Source organism: Physcomitrium patens, chromosome 21, assembly GCF_059467195.1.
Source record: "Physcomitrium patens ecotype Gransden chromosome 21, ASM5946719v1, whole genome shotgun sequence".
NCBI classification, from domain to species: Eukaryota; Viridiplantae; Streptophyta; class Bryopsida; order Funariales; family Funariaceae; genus Physcomitrium; species Physcomitrium patens.
Window position 1 is genome coordinate 10,780,191 of NC_143430.1, and position 15,107 is coordinate 10,795,297.

The 15,107-nt window shown below is 37.0% G+C and overlaps 3 protein-coding genes across 3 annotated transcripts; 1 reads left to right on the plus strand and 2 right to left on the minus strand.

The window, feature by feature from the left end:
• Positions 1-2,165: 2,165 nt before the first annotated feature.
• On the minus strand, positions 2,166-7,688 carry LOC112274489 (transmembrane 9 superfamily member 2). The gene is made up of 9 exons (XM_024504047.3): positions 7,154-7,688; positions 6,043-6,265; positions 5,275-5,669; positions 4,672-4,758; positions 4,177-4,378; positions 3,707-3,871; positions 3,499-3,615; positions 2,962-3,164; positions 2,166-2,710 (listed from the first exon to the last, which is right to left on the minus strand). The coding sequence occupies exons 1-9, from the start codon at positions 7,321-7,323 to the stop codon at positions 2,491-2,493; spliced, it is 1,782 nt and encodes a 593-aa protein (XP_024359815.1). The 5' UTR covers positions 7,324-7,688; the 3' UTR covers positions 2,166-2,490.
• A 2,585-nt stretch (positions 7,689-10,273) lies between these two features.
• On the plus strand, positions 10,274-12,820 carry LOC112274581 ((DL)-glycerol-3-phosphatase 1, mitochondrial). Its single transcript, XM_024504250.3, has 6 exons — positions 10,274-10,409; positions 11,150-11,374; positions 11,477-11,537; positions 11,841-11,988; positions 12,141-12,220; positions 12,504-12,820. Exons 1-6 carry the CDS (start codon positions 10,334-10,336, stop codon positions 12,631-12,633), a joined length of 720 nt encoding a protein of 239 aa, XP_024360018.1. The 5' UTR covers positions 10,274-10,333; the 3' UTR covers positions 12,634-12,820.
• A 563-nt stretch (positions 12,821-13,383) lies between these two features.
• LOC112274582 (dolichyl-diphosphooligosaccharide--protein glycosyltransferase subunit 4B) lies at positions 13,384-14,669 on the minus strand. Its single transcript, XM_024504251.3, has 2 exons — positions 14,597-14,669; positions 13,384-13,718 (listed from the first exon to the last, which is right to left on the minus strand). The coding sequence occupies exon 2, from the start codon at positions 13,716-13,718 to the stop codon at positions 13,605-13,607; it is 114 nt and encodes a 37-aa protein (XP_024360019.1). The 5' UTR covers positions 14,597-14,669; the 3' UTR covers positions 13,384-13,604.
• Between the last annotated feature and the right edge of the window lie 438 nt (positions 14,670-15,107).

The following is a 15,107-nucleotide window of genomic DNA, read 5'->3' on the forward strand; positions in this document are numbered from 1 at the left end:
ATTTATATTATCTAAGTAACTATAGATATATCCATGAAGGTTTATCCACCTAAGTCTTCAAATCCTTGGTTATATTAACAAATTTTATTAATAAAAAAAACTAAGTGGATAAAAAAATATTAAATTAAATTAAATTACACATATTTAATAAGCTTTGGCATCCAATGTCACATCATGTGACAACAAGATAAAAAGAAAGAAAGATGAGAGAAAATTTTGGCATTAAGAAAAAACCATGTTAGATTTAATAAAGAAGAAAATTCAATGAATAGCAATTGAATTTGCCACTCTTAACAATGAAGTTGGATTCTTCAAACTTGTAAAGAATTGACAATCTATTACAATTGTAAGATAGTCTAATAATGTTTGTAATTATATAAAGAGCATTTGAAGACACTATTAGTACTAAAAAAAATTGCATGTGGACTTTGTTCTTTAATTTTGGAAGGCTAACTAACTTTTGGGATTAAAAAATGTCTTATTAGAATTCTTACAACTATCATCTTTACAAGCAAAGTTGATTATATAAATGACCAAATTTATTTGTAACATATAAGATTGAGGTAGTAATAAGAAACAAAAATACTAATTCCAATAACACTTTAGATTTCTTATTTTTTTATATTTTTAATAGCTAAAATTGTAGCCAAGATAATTAGTAAGGTGATTCATGATTTCTTTTTTTAATTGGTTTTTAATTCATGAGATTCTTTGCAATTAAATTAACTAAAATAAAAATAATATTATTAATAGTATTGTCTTAATCTTTGGATTTTTTTATTCAACTATTAAATGTTTTTATCTTTATCATAAAATTTTAATACACCAATAACTAAAATATACAAATAATACAAGAAGAAGATTTGGGCGGTTCTTTACAAAGACTTTGCTTCAAAAAGAAAAGGAAAAGAAATATATATATATATATATATATATATATTGCTATACTATGGCCTTATATAAAAGTATTAGCTGTCTATAGAGTTTAATTTTTTTATTTAGTGTGTAAACTTTTCTTTCAGTTATCTTGTCTTGGAATTCTTTGTTTACAATGCCTCTACTAAAGCTTCTAGTTGATTGTTCAATTAATAATCAAACAATTAAGTTAGAATGAAACTAATTAATTAATTAATGAAGTAATTAAAATCATCAAAATCAATATTAGTACCAATAATATTACAATTATATCTATTGTTTCGTATTATATTCAAAAAAATCACTCAAATAATATTAACAATATTATTCTAGTCATTTTTTAAAATAAAATCTAATACAAATAATTATAAAAAAATGATTTAAAAATTAAAAATTTTCAAATTTAACTTTTTTAGAAGTAAAGATAGTATAAAAACTTTTAAAAATATACATAAGATATTAGTATAAAATAGCATAAATATCAAATAAAATACTACATGTTTTTTTAAAATAAAATCGATGGTTTTAATATATTTCATTAAAAAAATTAAACTATTAAATTTTATTATGCATCAAAAGTTATAAAGAATGCATTGAAACTTGATACTAACTACTAGTTTACAGAAAATAAAATTGACTAGATGATAAAATGGAATTAAAATTAGATGTCTAGAAAGAATATATTTTTATACTCAAAAGTAAAATAAATTTATTCTTTATTCGTTATCACTCAAAAACTAAAAATTCATTTAAATAAATTAAAAGTCTATTTAGAAATCCAATAATAAAATGGTATACATGTAGGTATACCATTATATTTTTAATAACTTAAATTCAAATATCATTTTGAGAAAACATTTTACCCACTTAATATTGTTATATTAATTTTAATAAATAATAGACTTCTTTTTGTAGATTTTTTATAGCATAAATTTCATTCGATCCAGTCCCTAGCACATACAGAAGAGCCAATGAAAAAGTGGGACGTTTTTAGTTCATTTGTTCATCTTTGTGGGCGTTACAGCATATTCACTGGGCATTCGTATAACGAAGGCCACTAGGATGGCAGTCAAGACTGTGATTTATAAACTGGGTGCTGAATGTTCAATGTGCGATGTAGATGTGTTGCATGTAAACAACCAAGTGCGACAACAGATTGAAACTTTCAGATGTGGAACGCTCACATCTTGGTACTTTGAGAAAACGATCAATGTCGGATCGATAGGTGCATGAGATGAGGCAGAGGCATGAACTTTTAAATCAGAACTCGGTCATTTTTTTCCCGCAAGCCCCGCTGGCTAAATCTCAGTGTGCAGGAGCACAATCTTTGAAAAATTGTCATTTGCGTCACTACTAGATGAACAGATACTGTACAGCTGCCTTCCACTACTGTTCTCCAGGAGTCGAGCAAAACTATCTTGCACAACTAGAACTGCAAAGCAGATGTCTCCTAATCTCAACGCCTACATATAATATTTCTTTAGAATGTTTGATCAAGGACTAAGATGGCTTTACAGTTCAAAAACTGGAAAACATCTTAATAGAAAGTGTATGACCCTAGTAGCTCATGGTAACCTACTCACATTTGATGGCACGATAGATGTTGCGAACGAACAATAGTGAGGCTCTGTATCCAACCGAACCCAGCATCAAGAAGAATCCATAGCAAACGCAGCCCATGTAGCCGTAGAAGAAAGATGCTTGCATTAACCCAACCATGCCTGAACGAATATGATAGTAGTAGAAGCAGTATCCGTAGATGAACATTCCAGTCGACCCTCCACAGAATACAGATCTGGGTCCACCAGTGAAACAACAATTTAGTTCTACGAAGGATCAAAAAGCGAAAGCCTTCAGTAAGGATAGGATGAAAAGCCGGATAACAAACTAGACCGTTTCATGGCAACCACTTTCACAAGTTCCCTATCCTAGGACACCAACGAGGGCTTATTGGGATGTTGACAATGTGATTCAAACCATATCCAAAATCCAACTTCAGTTTACATAGAGATGAAGAATTCAAATGCATGGTAGTTTAAGGAATACCTCCACCACCACTCGTGGTCCTCAACAGCAAGTTGGAAGTATGTCAGTGCAATGGTGATAAAAGCCGTTACGATGATGAGGATGATGAACACAATGAATAGAATGCTGTAGATGGTATAAATTTTGTGACCCCAAACGCTGGCAAAAATGTAATAGAGCTCGATGTAGATTGCACTGAACGGCAGGAAACCTGCCATGCACATCTGCACCCAAACAGAAGAACCAATGAACTTAAACGTCCCACTTGTTCATTATTTGGTTTTCCACTTCGTCGTGTAGTATGTGGCATTCTGTCACATCAGATCTTGGGTATGTGTGAATGACACAACTAGTAAATATCCTGGGAATAAAATATGGCATCATTTTTAAACCGAACTTTCAATACCTAATTTTCAGAGTAGCTATATTCTCAAAGCTACCTTCAAGATTTACATATAATGAATAAAGCATGAATAGAACATACACGTGGTGCGATCTTTATATTTTCATAAGTTTGGAGGATAATGTCCCAACCAATCAACTGACACCGTCGCATACCTGTGGAACAGTTCTGCGGTACCACGGCAGAGCAGGAATCTCACGAGGATATTTGTTGGTCCGACATGGAGCATAGAATTCTGCCTTATTGTTCTTTCCTGCTATACCTCCAAGAACCTGCAGAAGGATGTCTCGAACAGTAAATTCCAACTCAATTCAAGCCCTCACGAGAAACAAAGAAATTTTAAAAGAACTGAAGTGCACTTACAGTCAAGGGAAAGGTCACGACGATCCAAATAATGGCAATAACAACAATGGTTCCAAAAGGCAGCGCCTGCGTTGATTGATAACCAATTGCAACAGTGTTGTTGATGCAAAACACCAGGAAGAGAGGACCGGAGAAAAGCGACCCCGTCAACAGCAGATTTCTCACCTGGAACACATAGCAACCAACAGAAAAGAAACCCATGAGAATGCCACCCAGGTAAACACTTTCATCTGGTTACAAATTAGATGACTGCAGGTCGGAGAGAAGGGGAGAAGTGAGAAATCAAAGCCTTCGCGAATCGATTGTACGCGGAGGAAAAAAGAAAAAGAAAGACAACTCCGAGAACCAGAAGGTTGCCGAAAAGTGTGTAACAAGGTTCTTTAGATGAAAAGAAGCGGACGATGTTGCACAATGAGGACTAGCAGAAGAGGTTCCCAACAGGTTTACAGACAAGTTATAACGTAACGTACCCAATTTTCGCCACCCATTTGACGGTAGAGATGTGCTGACACGTAACCAGAAACTCCAGCGGTCAGGGCGTAGATGACAAGGCAGGCAGTGTTGAGAGCGCCGCGGTTGTACGGATAGAAAACACCCACAAGTGACAAGCCAAAAATGAAGAATACAAGAACCAGAAGTTGTGTTCCGCTTCCAATGACAGCAGAAAATAAACTGCATCCAATACATATGCGGCTTGTAAGAAAAGGTTGCAATGCAACGATAGTGTGTTCCGATGCAACAGAATTTACTGACGTTCAATTAAAACCCAAATTAAAAATTAAGCAAAAAGCTAGTGGCTTGTGACTGATTCTAGATAATGCGCAAAGACAGAGATGCAGACACGAAAAATTGTTCAATGACTCACGACATTCAATGACAATTGTTGTCTGAACCTGTGAGGGAAAACAACGAATTGCACCCACAGATTATTCCTTCATTGACAAGAAGCGCGTTAAACCACTTACTTGGGAAACGGAGGGAATCTGAACACATCACCATGAATATACTTCCAGCCTGTTTCTTCGTGCTCTTCTTCGTCCTCATTTGTGTACCTGTTTTAGCAAAACAAACCATGAAATCAGACTACTCTAGTCCGCACATCTTTACTCTCTTACGTTGCAGATATAAACAAATGTTGGTTGCCCTAATAACGATGCTAGGATCATAAAAAATGTCAGAAGCACCAGAGCTGATCCTAGGTCCCCTTCTCGACACATAGATGTGCTTCCAAGGACTTTGAACGCATTGATTTTCAGATCAATTATATCGTAATGTGGAAGCGACAAACCATACAAAATTGAAAGGTTATTAGTTTCTACACAAAAAGCACTAACTTGAAATTAATGAAATAGCAAGCCTTAGTATGACATTCATGTTTAATTTAACATTGCTTATCCAGGCCAGTTTCATAATCTTCATTTAAAAAGATGAATTAAGGCAACAACAACAAGAACACAGATTGAGAAATAAGGAATACCACACACACACACAACTCATGAAAGTCTGGAATTCAAATCTAGAGGTAAAGTAAAAAATAGTTCTGAGCATGGAGAAGAAGCTTTTCTTACTTGATAAAGTCGTTCTTGAGCACTCGCATAAGAATCGTGGTAAGAAAACCTGTCAGTAGAAGTACAGTAACGCAAGAATTGATGATGGAGAACCAATGAATTTCCAAATGTTTGGGCAGAAATGAGTGCTTTCGGTACTTCTCCAAGCGCTTCTCAAAGGGCTTGGCTGTTGGACTCCACTGAGTAGAATATGTAAATTTAACCTCGGTGTCCTTCTCTTCTGAGATGTCAACTGCCTTCTTCGGATCAGTGCGAACGCTTATTTCGATCACACGATCATCATTGTACATCACTTCGAAGAGAATGTGGGTAAACAGCATGTGGCGAGGCTCTTTGTTCTCCACCTCTAGCATCTTCCCAACGAATCCCTGTAATGGAAGATCATCGAAGAACATCTGTACATTCCAACCATGCGGAAAATGAATTTTCGATTAGTTAATCCACCAAGCTAATAGAGGAGCTGAATGGTAATATATACCATTCAGAGGTAATGGACGACAGGTTTACTATGTCAGAGGATTCAGAGAAAGAGAGATTATTGGAAACCAAACCGAACTGGAAGAACATTTCTTGGAGGTAACTTGAACAACTCTTGCAATATGAATAATGCAGGGCACAAAAAATTGAGGAATCAATAATCTGTCCTGCGTACTATGCACACTGACCCTGATTGAACAGTCCTAACCATGATTTCATGGATTTATCTTCACAAAAAAGAAGGCGATATAACAGAATTCTGCGAAGAGAACAATAATTATAATTACAGACCTGAAAGTAGTAGTCTTGCTCTACAGCTTTCTTAAATTTAACGATGTCGGCAGGTGAGAGCTTAACGGTGCACAGATCCTCAACGGACTTGTCAACTTTAAAAGTGAAATTGTAACGGCTGTTCACCATACGGTCTCCTTCCAAGACTTCTCCCAAACCCTCAGATTTATGAACAAAGTGATCAGGCTTACAGAATGGCAAATCATAGTACTGGTACGTCTCGCTGAAAAAACAACATAGAGCAATCAGTCAAAATCACACTTCTCAATCAGATCAATATCAGATTAAACATTCCTTGTGCTCTATCACGAAACCACGTATGCTTTCTAACCGAGATTTTCACAGTATCTCCATCAAAACGAGAATCCGTCATTCTAGAATATCTTGCACTGTCGCTTCTGGATCCGAGGAAGAGATGCCCCAAATTGAAGGAATAGTCACATCTTTACCAAGAACCCGATCCGTACACGATCTCGCAGAATCAAGAAAACGGCATCACTGCACGGCATACAGAACTATTCCGTACGCTAACCGATTTCAACACATTCTCCGGAGAGAGAACATATCTACACTTATCCTCGAGACATTCTAAACTCGATCTAAGACGTCACTACGCGTGGGAGTTTATTATCGACAATGTAGTTCACTGTCTGCTTCGACTTCGTGAAGGTGATGCTCAAAATCAGAGTGAAATCCACATACTCACTCCAATGTAGCCCCGCTCAGGGACTGTGGACGAGCACCACAGTACTCCTCTCGCCGTAAAAGACTTCCTGGACGCAACAAAAGATAACTCTGACTTGTTCTTGATAATCCATCTACTACTATTCTCGCTACAAACAGCAAGTATCTATCGAGGGCATAGAATAGCTAACACGCACAACCTGATGCACTGCTTGAGAGTCAGAAGCCCCGCCAAAGTGTACAGATCCCCAACCTCGAAAGTACCTCATACCCACGCCCGCAAAATCTTTGCACAACACCCCCGCAACAAATAATCGCCAAATCCAATCCTCTCGTTCAAACAAGAAAGTACAAGCCCAACGGGACCCAACTCGGAGACCTGATACAAATAATATAAAGACGGCATCAGCGAGAGTAGTGCATGCACCTCGGGTTATGAAACGGGCCAACCTTGTTGGCGAAAAGTGGTACATTATCGTTCTCCTTGTAGCGATGATCCTTAGCACTCAAAAGCACCCTGCCCTCCACCCCGGAAGCAATGCAGCACGTCGCCACGACCAGAAACCATTGCCACATCAATCCTCCTCCCTCGCCCATCACTCCCCTTCTCTCCCCACCTCTTCAAAAAAATAAAAGAAAGGAAGAAACTCCCCCAATAAACAAAAACAAACACACACACGCACACACACACACTACAAAAAATAATTGACAAAACCTAAATCTAGATCTGACTCTCCTCAAAACCACGTCGTCAATTTCCGAGCTCCAACTCCTCACCAGCACAACCACTGAAGCTAAACCTAAACGATCAGGACACAGGAAACACAGCCTGCCCTGCAAAGTAGTCAAAGTGCAAGCAGAGGAGCTTCACCCATGAGCTCCTCCCCGCTCTCTCTCTCTCTGTCTCGCCTTGCACTGATTCTTCTTGCAACACCACCAAGCATTCGCAATGAGACGAAGACGACGACGAAGAAGGGGAAGGGGAGCTTCAGCCTCAGTTTCACTGCGGTAGCGATGCTACGGGTGATAGCCGGTTTCATGCACCGGGAGACGGTCACCATGACCGGGGCGTAAGATGTGCACGGCGATGGGTGATGGTGGGTCGTGTTCACACCACCGACGTTGCCAATACGGATTGATTTTGATGCGTTCCTCGTGTTGTCAATGTGAACGCCCTCTCAATAATGCTTTATTCTTTCAGATTAGGGTTATTCGTATGGTAGTCGTGCATAAATGTGGGTAAAATATAAAATCAGTGATTCTAAAAATGTCATGAACCGACTAAAGCTTTAATTTATTTCAAATTGTTTTTGTTTTTTTGGTTCATTTACATGGTTTGTGATTTACTTTAAAAAGAATAAAACTTCAGTTCAACAGATCAGAAGAAGACTCCTCCTTGCTTCTTGTTTTCAGATAAAAGAAAATGAAAATATATTTACATGATTTGAAATTTATAGAATTGAACTTTTGTTATGCTGATTGTATTCTAGTGTCTTTTCTTTCTGTTTTTTTTCCTATTGCTTTTTTCCCTTTTATTAGCATTTTGCAAACAGTAAAAAAGTGAAGTTTACTATATTTTAACCTACATTCTTGTCATTTGCAATAAAAAAAATTCAACACAAAAATTTGTATCACTCCCTCGATAATAATAATATGAAAATACAGAAAATTAAATAGTTATAATATTCATAGATCCACATTTAAGTAGAGTGGTAGAAACCGTGGAAGTCTAAAAAAATCATATGATTTTAAAAATCGAATATAATACTGAAGCCTGGATATGACATGTGATAACAAAATCAGATTTCTTATTATTTATTTTTGAACACATATATATCTATATATATATATATATATAGATATTTTGTAATCTAATAGATTTTTCATGTAAATGTTTTCTAATTGTCTTTGAATATGTGCAAACTTTGTTATAACATGATAATTACCTTAATATTATAATTAAAACAAAGGAAATTTTATTTAAATAAATGTCATACTTATTTTTCTTGAATTTTTTTAGAAATACTACAATGAAACATATTTATTTTAGATTTATAATGCACATGTTTAAAAATATTTCATTTGATGATTTGGTTAAGAAAAAAACGTTTTACTATGATTATTTGAAAATTGATAAATAAAAATAAAATGTATTTAAAATGACAATATAAATCAAAGACAATGTAATGTTTATCTTAAATATATGTGAATAAATCCGTTAAAATAACTCAAACATTCAAGTAGAAAATATATGTTACAAAATTTCTCAAATTTGTTTTATTATTCTATCAAATTTACCTGTTGTAGAGGTTATGAGTATATATATATATATATATATATATAGAAATAAAAATTAATTTATAATCCCCTTCTTTTGTTTGACAATCTCAACTCTTCTAATTGATTCTGGAAGTTATTAAATGTATCTTTACAATTTTAAACTTAAATTACTAAATAAAACATTTTACAATTTTACTGTCATCATTATATATATATATATATATATATGTATATTTAAATTAATTTTTAATAATAAAATAATTATTATTTTGCACCAATTCAACTTTAGTTCTCATATAAAATAGATGTTGCTTCCATTTGTACAAATCTAATCTTTTTGTTATAATTGATCTAATCTAAATGACATCTAAAGTACACTGACTGGTTGCCTTTTACATACTTTAATATTAAAACATAGCATTGTAGATGACTTAATATTACTTTATGCATTAATTCTTAATTTACCATGATCTTAAGTGTATATTATCTCATCTGAAATCTCTTTAAACTTATTTATTGAAAGTCTCATCCACTTGATATTAAAATCAAATGTGTGCACATGGTTTGCATGTTTTCAAATTTTATATATAAATACATTTTAGTTATAGAAACAAATAAAAATAAATGAATGAATGAAAATGTCAATATATTTGTACCTTATTCTTGGTGGTTTTATGAACTTGTACAACAATGTCTACAACTTGCATATAAAGTGATTTTGTTTTCTGCACAAAATCTTCTGATTGGTTCTTACAAATGACAAGCTTCAACCCATTAATTGAAAAAGCTGTATAACAAAAATTTGCCGTATTTTCAAGCCTGGAATTGACATAGGAGGTGGAGCTTCAACAGCACTGGGTGGCATGGAGTCCACAATTGGTGCACATGTCGTCTCGCCCAAACCAATTATGTTAAAGTCAAGGTAAGTAATGAGGAACGAGAAAAAAAAACTAAACAGTGACGGCCAGCAGTGGAGACACAATGGGCGATGTTACCGGCCACTGTAAAAACCAACAATTAGGATTAGTTAAGCACTACTAAGTTTACTATTTCAATATTGAAAATAACAACAATTAATATAAATATTATTTAGACTACAATGGATTGACCCTTAATTTAGAGTACCCATGTGTCAAATTTTGATCTTTTGAAATAAATGTTCTGTGAACCTGTGGATGGTGTACAGTGTGGATTGTCAGTGGCCAAAGCTTGGATGGTTGTGGAGATTGAATAGGGGATTGAATTGTGTTCTGCGTGGAAGTTCAGTTCGATCGAGGGTGGATTGTAACCAACATTGTGCACGCAGGGTATTGTGCTGGAGAAAGAGATGGTGGTCGCATCGGATTCTGCCGCGACTCGGCAGGTCAAACATGTCTTGTTTGACATGGACGGCCTGCTTTTGGGTGCGTCTGTGCCTCAGCGTGAAATTTCGAAAGACTATTGCTGGGAAATGTTGATTGCGTGTGTGTATGTGTGTGTGGAGATATCCTGGTGCAATTCTTTTTGGAGTGGTTTGAATCTTCTATAGTTTGCAAATTCTGCTTGTGTGTGAGAGTCTTGGTGGGTGTACTCTCTTGTACGTCAGAGTGCGCTCTGTCCAGAATCCTGGAATTAGGGTTTTATGCTTAGGGTTCAAGGATGCAACCGGAAATGTTGAGAATGCTCCTGTTGATTGCGTTGCGGCTATTGGAAATTCTGACAATGCGTCTGATGCTGAGCGCCTGATGATCTCTATTAATCACTACCTTTACATTTAGGAAGGTGGGAAATTAGTCCAAGGCAGATGATCACTAATCCGTCATGAATATCTTGTTTCTTTTGACCTTGTACGTTTAATCGCCACACTGTTGTGGAGCATTATTAATGATATTTCAGTGTTTGTATCTTCCAAACACGAAATTTCCCTTTGATCTAGTATTGGATTGCAATATAAGCTGCTCCATGTGCATTGACGGAGCTGTGGGTCATCATCTGACTATAGTAATGCACTCTTTTTGCTAACACGATCTCATTGCGGATGGATAAGTCATGCATTACTCGTTCCAAAGACTTTGCAATGCCACTTAGTTTCACAAGTCCCACTTATTTCATGTAGGAATACTATCTCATCAGTTTTCTAATCGTTTTATTTATGCTGATCTAGATACCGAAAAGTTCTACACAATCGTCCAGGAGAAGATATTGGCTGAGTACGGGAAGGCGTTTGACTGGTCTCTGAAAGCAAAAATGATGGGAAAGAAAGCACTGGAGGCTGGGCAGATTTTTATCCAGGACTCTGGTTTGACGGGAATCCTCACGGCCGAGGAATTTATTAAACGGCGGGAAACTATGCTCCATGCCATGTTCCCCGAGAGCGACCTAATGCCTGGTGTGCCCTTATCTCTAACACTGTTTGTTTGGTAGATCGATTCCTCCAATTTCACCTTACAATTCCACTTATTCGGGGTTTTTTTCCCATGCCCATCCTCAGGTGCCGAGCGACTCATCCGGCATTTACACGCCAACAACATTCCAATGGCAATTGCAACCAGGTGTGTTCTCCCTCGGTGTTTATTTTGTAAATGGACTCCACTGTCCGCAAAAGCTCCAGTTGAGCTAAGACATTTGCTGAGCTGACACACGTTTGCACTGTTGGATCAAAGCACCCTAGTTAAATACTGTTATGCAGGGTACCTGATATGAAGTCCATTAGCAGAAGTGGTCCTTTAAAATACCCACCCGAAAATGTTCTATTTCTTGCTGTTTTGCAGTTCATTTTCAGATTAAAAACCTTGAAGGATCTCAAGGGTAATAGTGGCGGGTTTTACGCTTAACATTTTGCTGGTCTCTCGCAGCTCACACCGCCGCCACTTTGAGTTGAAGTCAACAAAACACGGTTCACTCCTTTCCCTCATGCACCATGTTGTTACTGGTGACGATCCTGCTGTTATTCATGGGAAGCCAGCACCAGACATATTCCTAGTTGCTGCGAACCGATTTGAGGTCTGTATGGGTTTAACTGATTTTTAAAACACCATCCACCACATACACATGGATGGTAGAGCATGTCAAGTTTTGGGATATTTAGTGCGAGATGTTTTCAGTCGTGGCTTATCTCATATGGATGTTCTAAAATGATGGAAATTTTGTTGCAGGATCCCGATTTGAAGGTGGGAAACGTACTCGTCTTTGAGGATGCTCCATCAGGAGTAGCTGCGGCTCATGCAGCTGGAATGTGAGTTTGTTCGCTGCTTTCCCAAATGCAATTTTGTTTTTGGCATTTCTAGGTGTACATTCAAACTCGCATGAACCGTTATATCAGGTGGGCCTGGTTTACTAGGTGCTGGTTACGTGTTCATATATGACTGAATGCACGAAAGAAAATTAAAAAAACGGTTGTATTAAAACCTTTAACTAGTTAAATCATAGCATTGTATCCTTAGATTAGTGTTTCTGGCATCCCTCTGCATTACATCGTCAAAGAGTGTTTCTGAAGCAGTTGAGCTCTATGATTGCAGGCCCGTTGTCATGGTCCCTGACCCTAATTTAGACAAAGCCCTGTGTCAGGAGGCAGACCAGGTGTTGGGATCCCTTGATGAGTTTGATTATGCTCAATGGGGTCTCCCATCCATTCCAAGCGAGCAATGACCATGTAGGGTTACATGTCTGGACGATTCTTTGGAATTTTACATAAGCAGTTGGCAGTTGTCTCGCGATTTTTTCAACATGGTTGATAACCTACAGCACAAATTATATGCGGTAGCGAATTTACAGGAAATGATGTGTCTTTTTTTTGTTGAACTTTATATTTCTGAATCTACCCCTTGTTCTAACATTATAGTTCACCTGTGAGATTGAATGGCATTAGAAATGATGAAGTTTTCCTCTAGTGTTACGTTTTTGCGATGAACGCCGCTTGTACCAAACTCATCCAATCTACGTTTAGTAGCCATGTGTTGAAAAGTATTCTTCCAATAAGTACTACAGTAAACCTGAATGTAATAAACGCAGTGGTTGTTACTACTGCCAGCCATCACACCTTGAGACATCATGACTAGTGTTCGCTCACATCGAGTCATTATTTAGAATCCGGCGCAATTACATTGTTGAAGTAATTACAATTTGATACTAAACACATCACTTGAAACAATCAAAAAGAGTATTTCGGCAGAACGTTTATGACATACATAGATTTCAGGACAGCTTGAAGAATAACAAACCCAGAAACATAGGAGATGAAACCACAGGAACAAAGCAAATTCAGTTCATATCACAGTTGCAATTCATCTACACGCAGAAGCAGTCATTCTAGGGCCATCAAACATGTTGCCGAAAGCGCACATCCATAACACCCTAAAGGCGGTTGCACATGGTATGCTAAGAAATGCTACAAAATGATAGCGTTCAGGTACTTCAATTGAAGTAGAAACCACGTTGTATTTGATAAACAATTCAATCAGTAAACTTTGTATCATGAAAGCGCAATCATTTACAATAATGCCAAATTATGATTGCTCTACTACATTGAAATGCGTCGCGATTCTCGTCACATGGTGGTCTCCTTGACAGGATGCACTAAAGATCCCTCATATTTCATGCCGGGCGCAAAACCTGCTGCGCTATTGTGCCTTGACTTTTGGTTCTGCCACCACATAGTGATAGGCTACCAGTAATACAAATATCGTAACCCCCAAAAAGTTGGCGAAGAAGCCCAAATCCGTATCATCAATCATCTGCTCCACACCGCAACATCAATGTTGCTGTAAGGCCAAGATAGCAAAAAAAACTCTAAATGCAAATAGTTGGCTGGAATAATTGTAGCCGGCCATTGCAATACAAGCCAATGGTTACTTGTAAAGTTAGATTTTAACTGCCAAACATGGTACCCTAGCGCCACACTTGAAAGAAAGAAAGAAAGAAAAAAAAAAAAAAAAAAAAAAAAAAGAAGAGGAAAAAGAAACAATCAGGAAAAAGTCTACATCTCATCTTTTGTGGACAGCGCAAGGTTATTACAAATACGAAGAAATTGAACTTAGGATTCAGAAAGCAATGCAATAACCAAGACGACGACAACTAGGATTGAACCGTCAGAGAAACACATGGGAACTGAAAATGAAGACAATATAAAACAAGGAAAATAGAGAAAGACGAAATGCCGCAAGATTTCAAATTCATGTCGAGATCAGGTAATCGGAATCCACATCAATCGAAGGACATTCTACGGCGCACTTGAGAAGGTTTAAAAAATGGAAAAGACAACCATTTCCAGTCAGATCGGAGCTCACCTATACGCAAGCCCTAATCCAGACCTCTCTGGGACTAAAATATTACTCACTACCAGAGTCACGGTACACTCCCAAGGCCCACTCTCTTTTTTTTAAAAAAAGAAGAACAAAACGCTCGTCTAAGCATCGCTATCCAAAAGCTCTCCTACCATCGACAATTCTCCGCGCAATCCTGCAACGAAACCCTAAGCGAAACTGGAGCAAACAAGAGTACAACACCCTACACGGGAATCATACAAAAGTTTCCAAATGAATGCGGAAAAAGAAGAAACATAATATTACAAAATTGACATCGCACTCGCATCGCAACAGGGAAGAAATGAAACCTTGAGAGATCGAGGAGGAGCGGTGTCGGTAGCGATGAAGGGGAGCTGCTCTCTCTCGTTGCGAAGACAACGCCGCGACAAACACGAAACTCTTCCTCTCGGCAAGGCCCACTTAACGCTGCAAAGCCCAGAATGGATGAATGATTTATTCTAATCCATCCACCCGTCCATGGTCAAGCACATTCATCCATTAATTCATTCATTCGTTTGGACAGAAGGTGAGGGTATGTCTTGTACTGGCTCACAACCATCGATCATGAAGTGAGGTTCAAACTCTTTAATTAACTTTATATCTTTTGTATCATTCTTATGCTTTATATTTGACTAGTTGAACCCGTTGTCACGGATTTATGACACAAATTTCCAGACAGTTTAGTTTGTCTATATCAAGATCTTAGCTTCTTAAGTATTTCACCTTGCACATTAGTAGGAAATTTTGCATTCAAGTTCTTCAAAACTAATTCTACATTAATATAACAACAAAGTCTAGAAACAAAAAAAAAATTGGTAG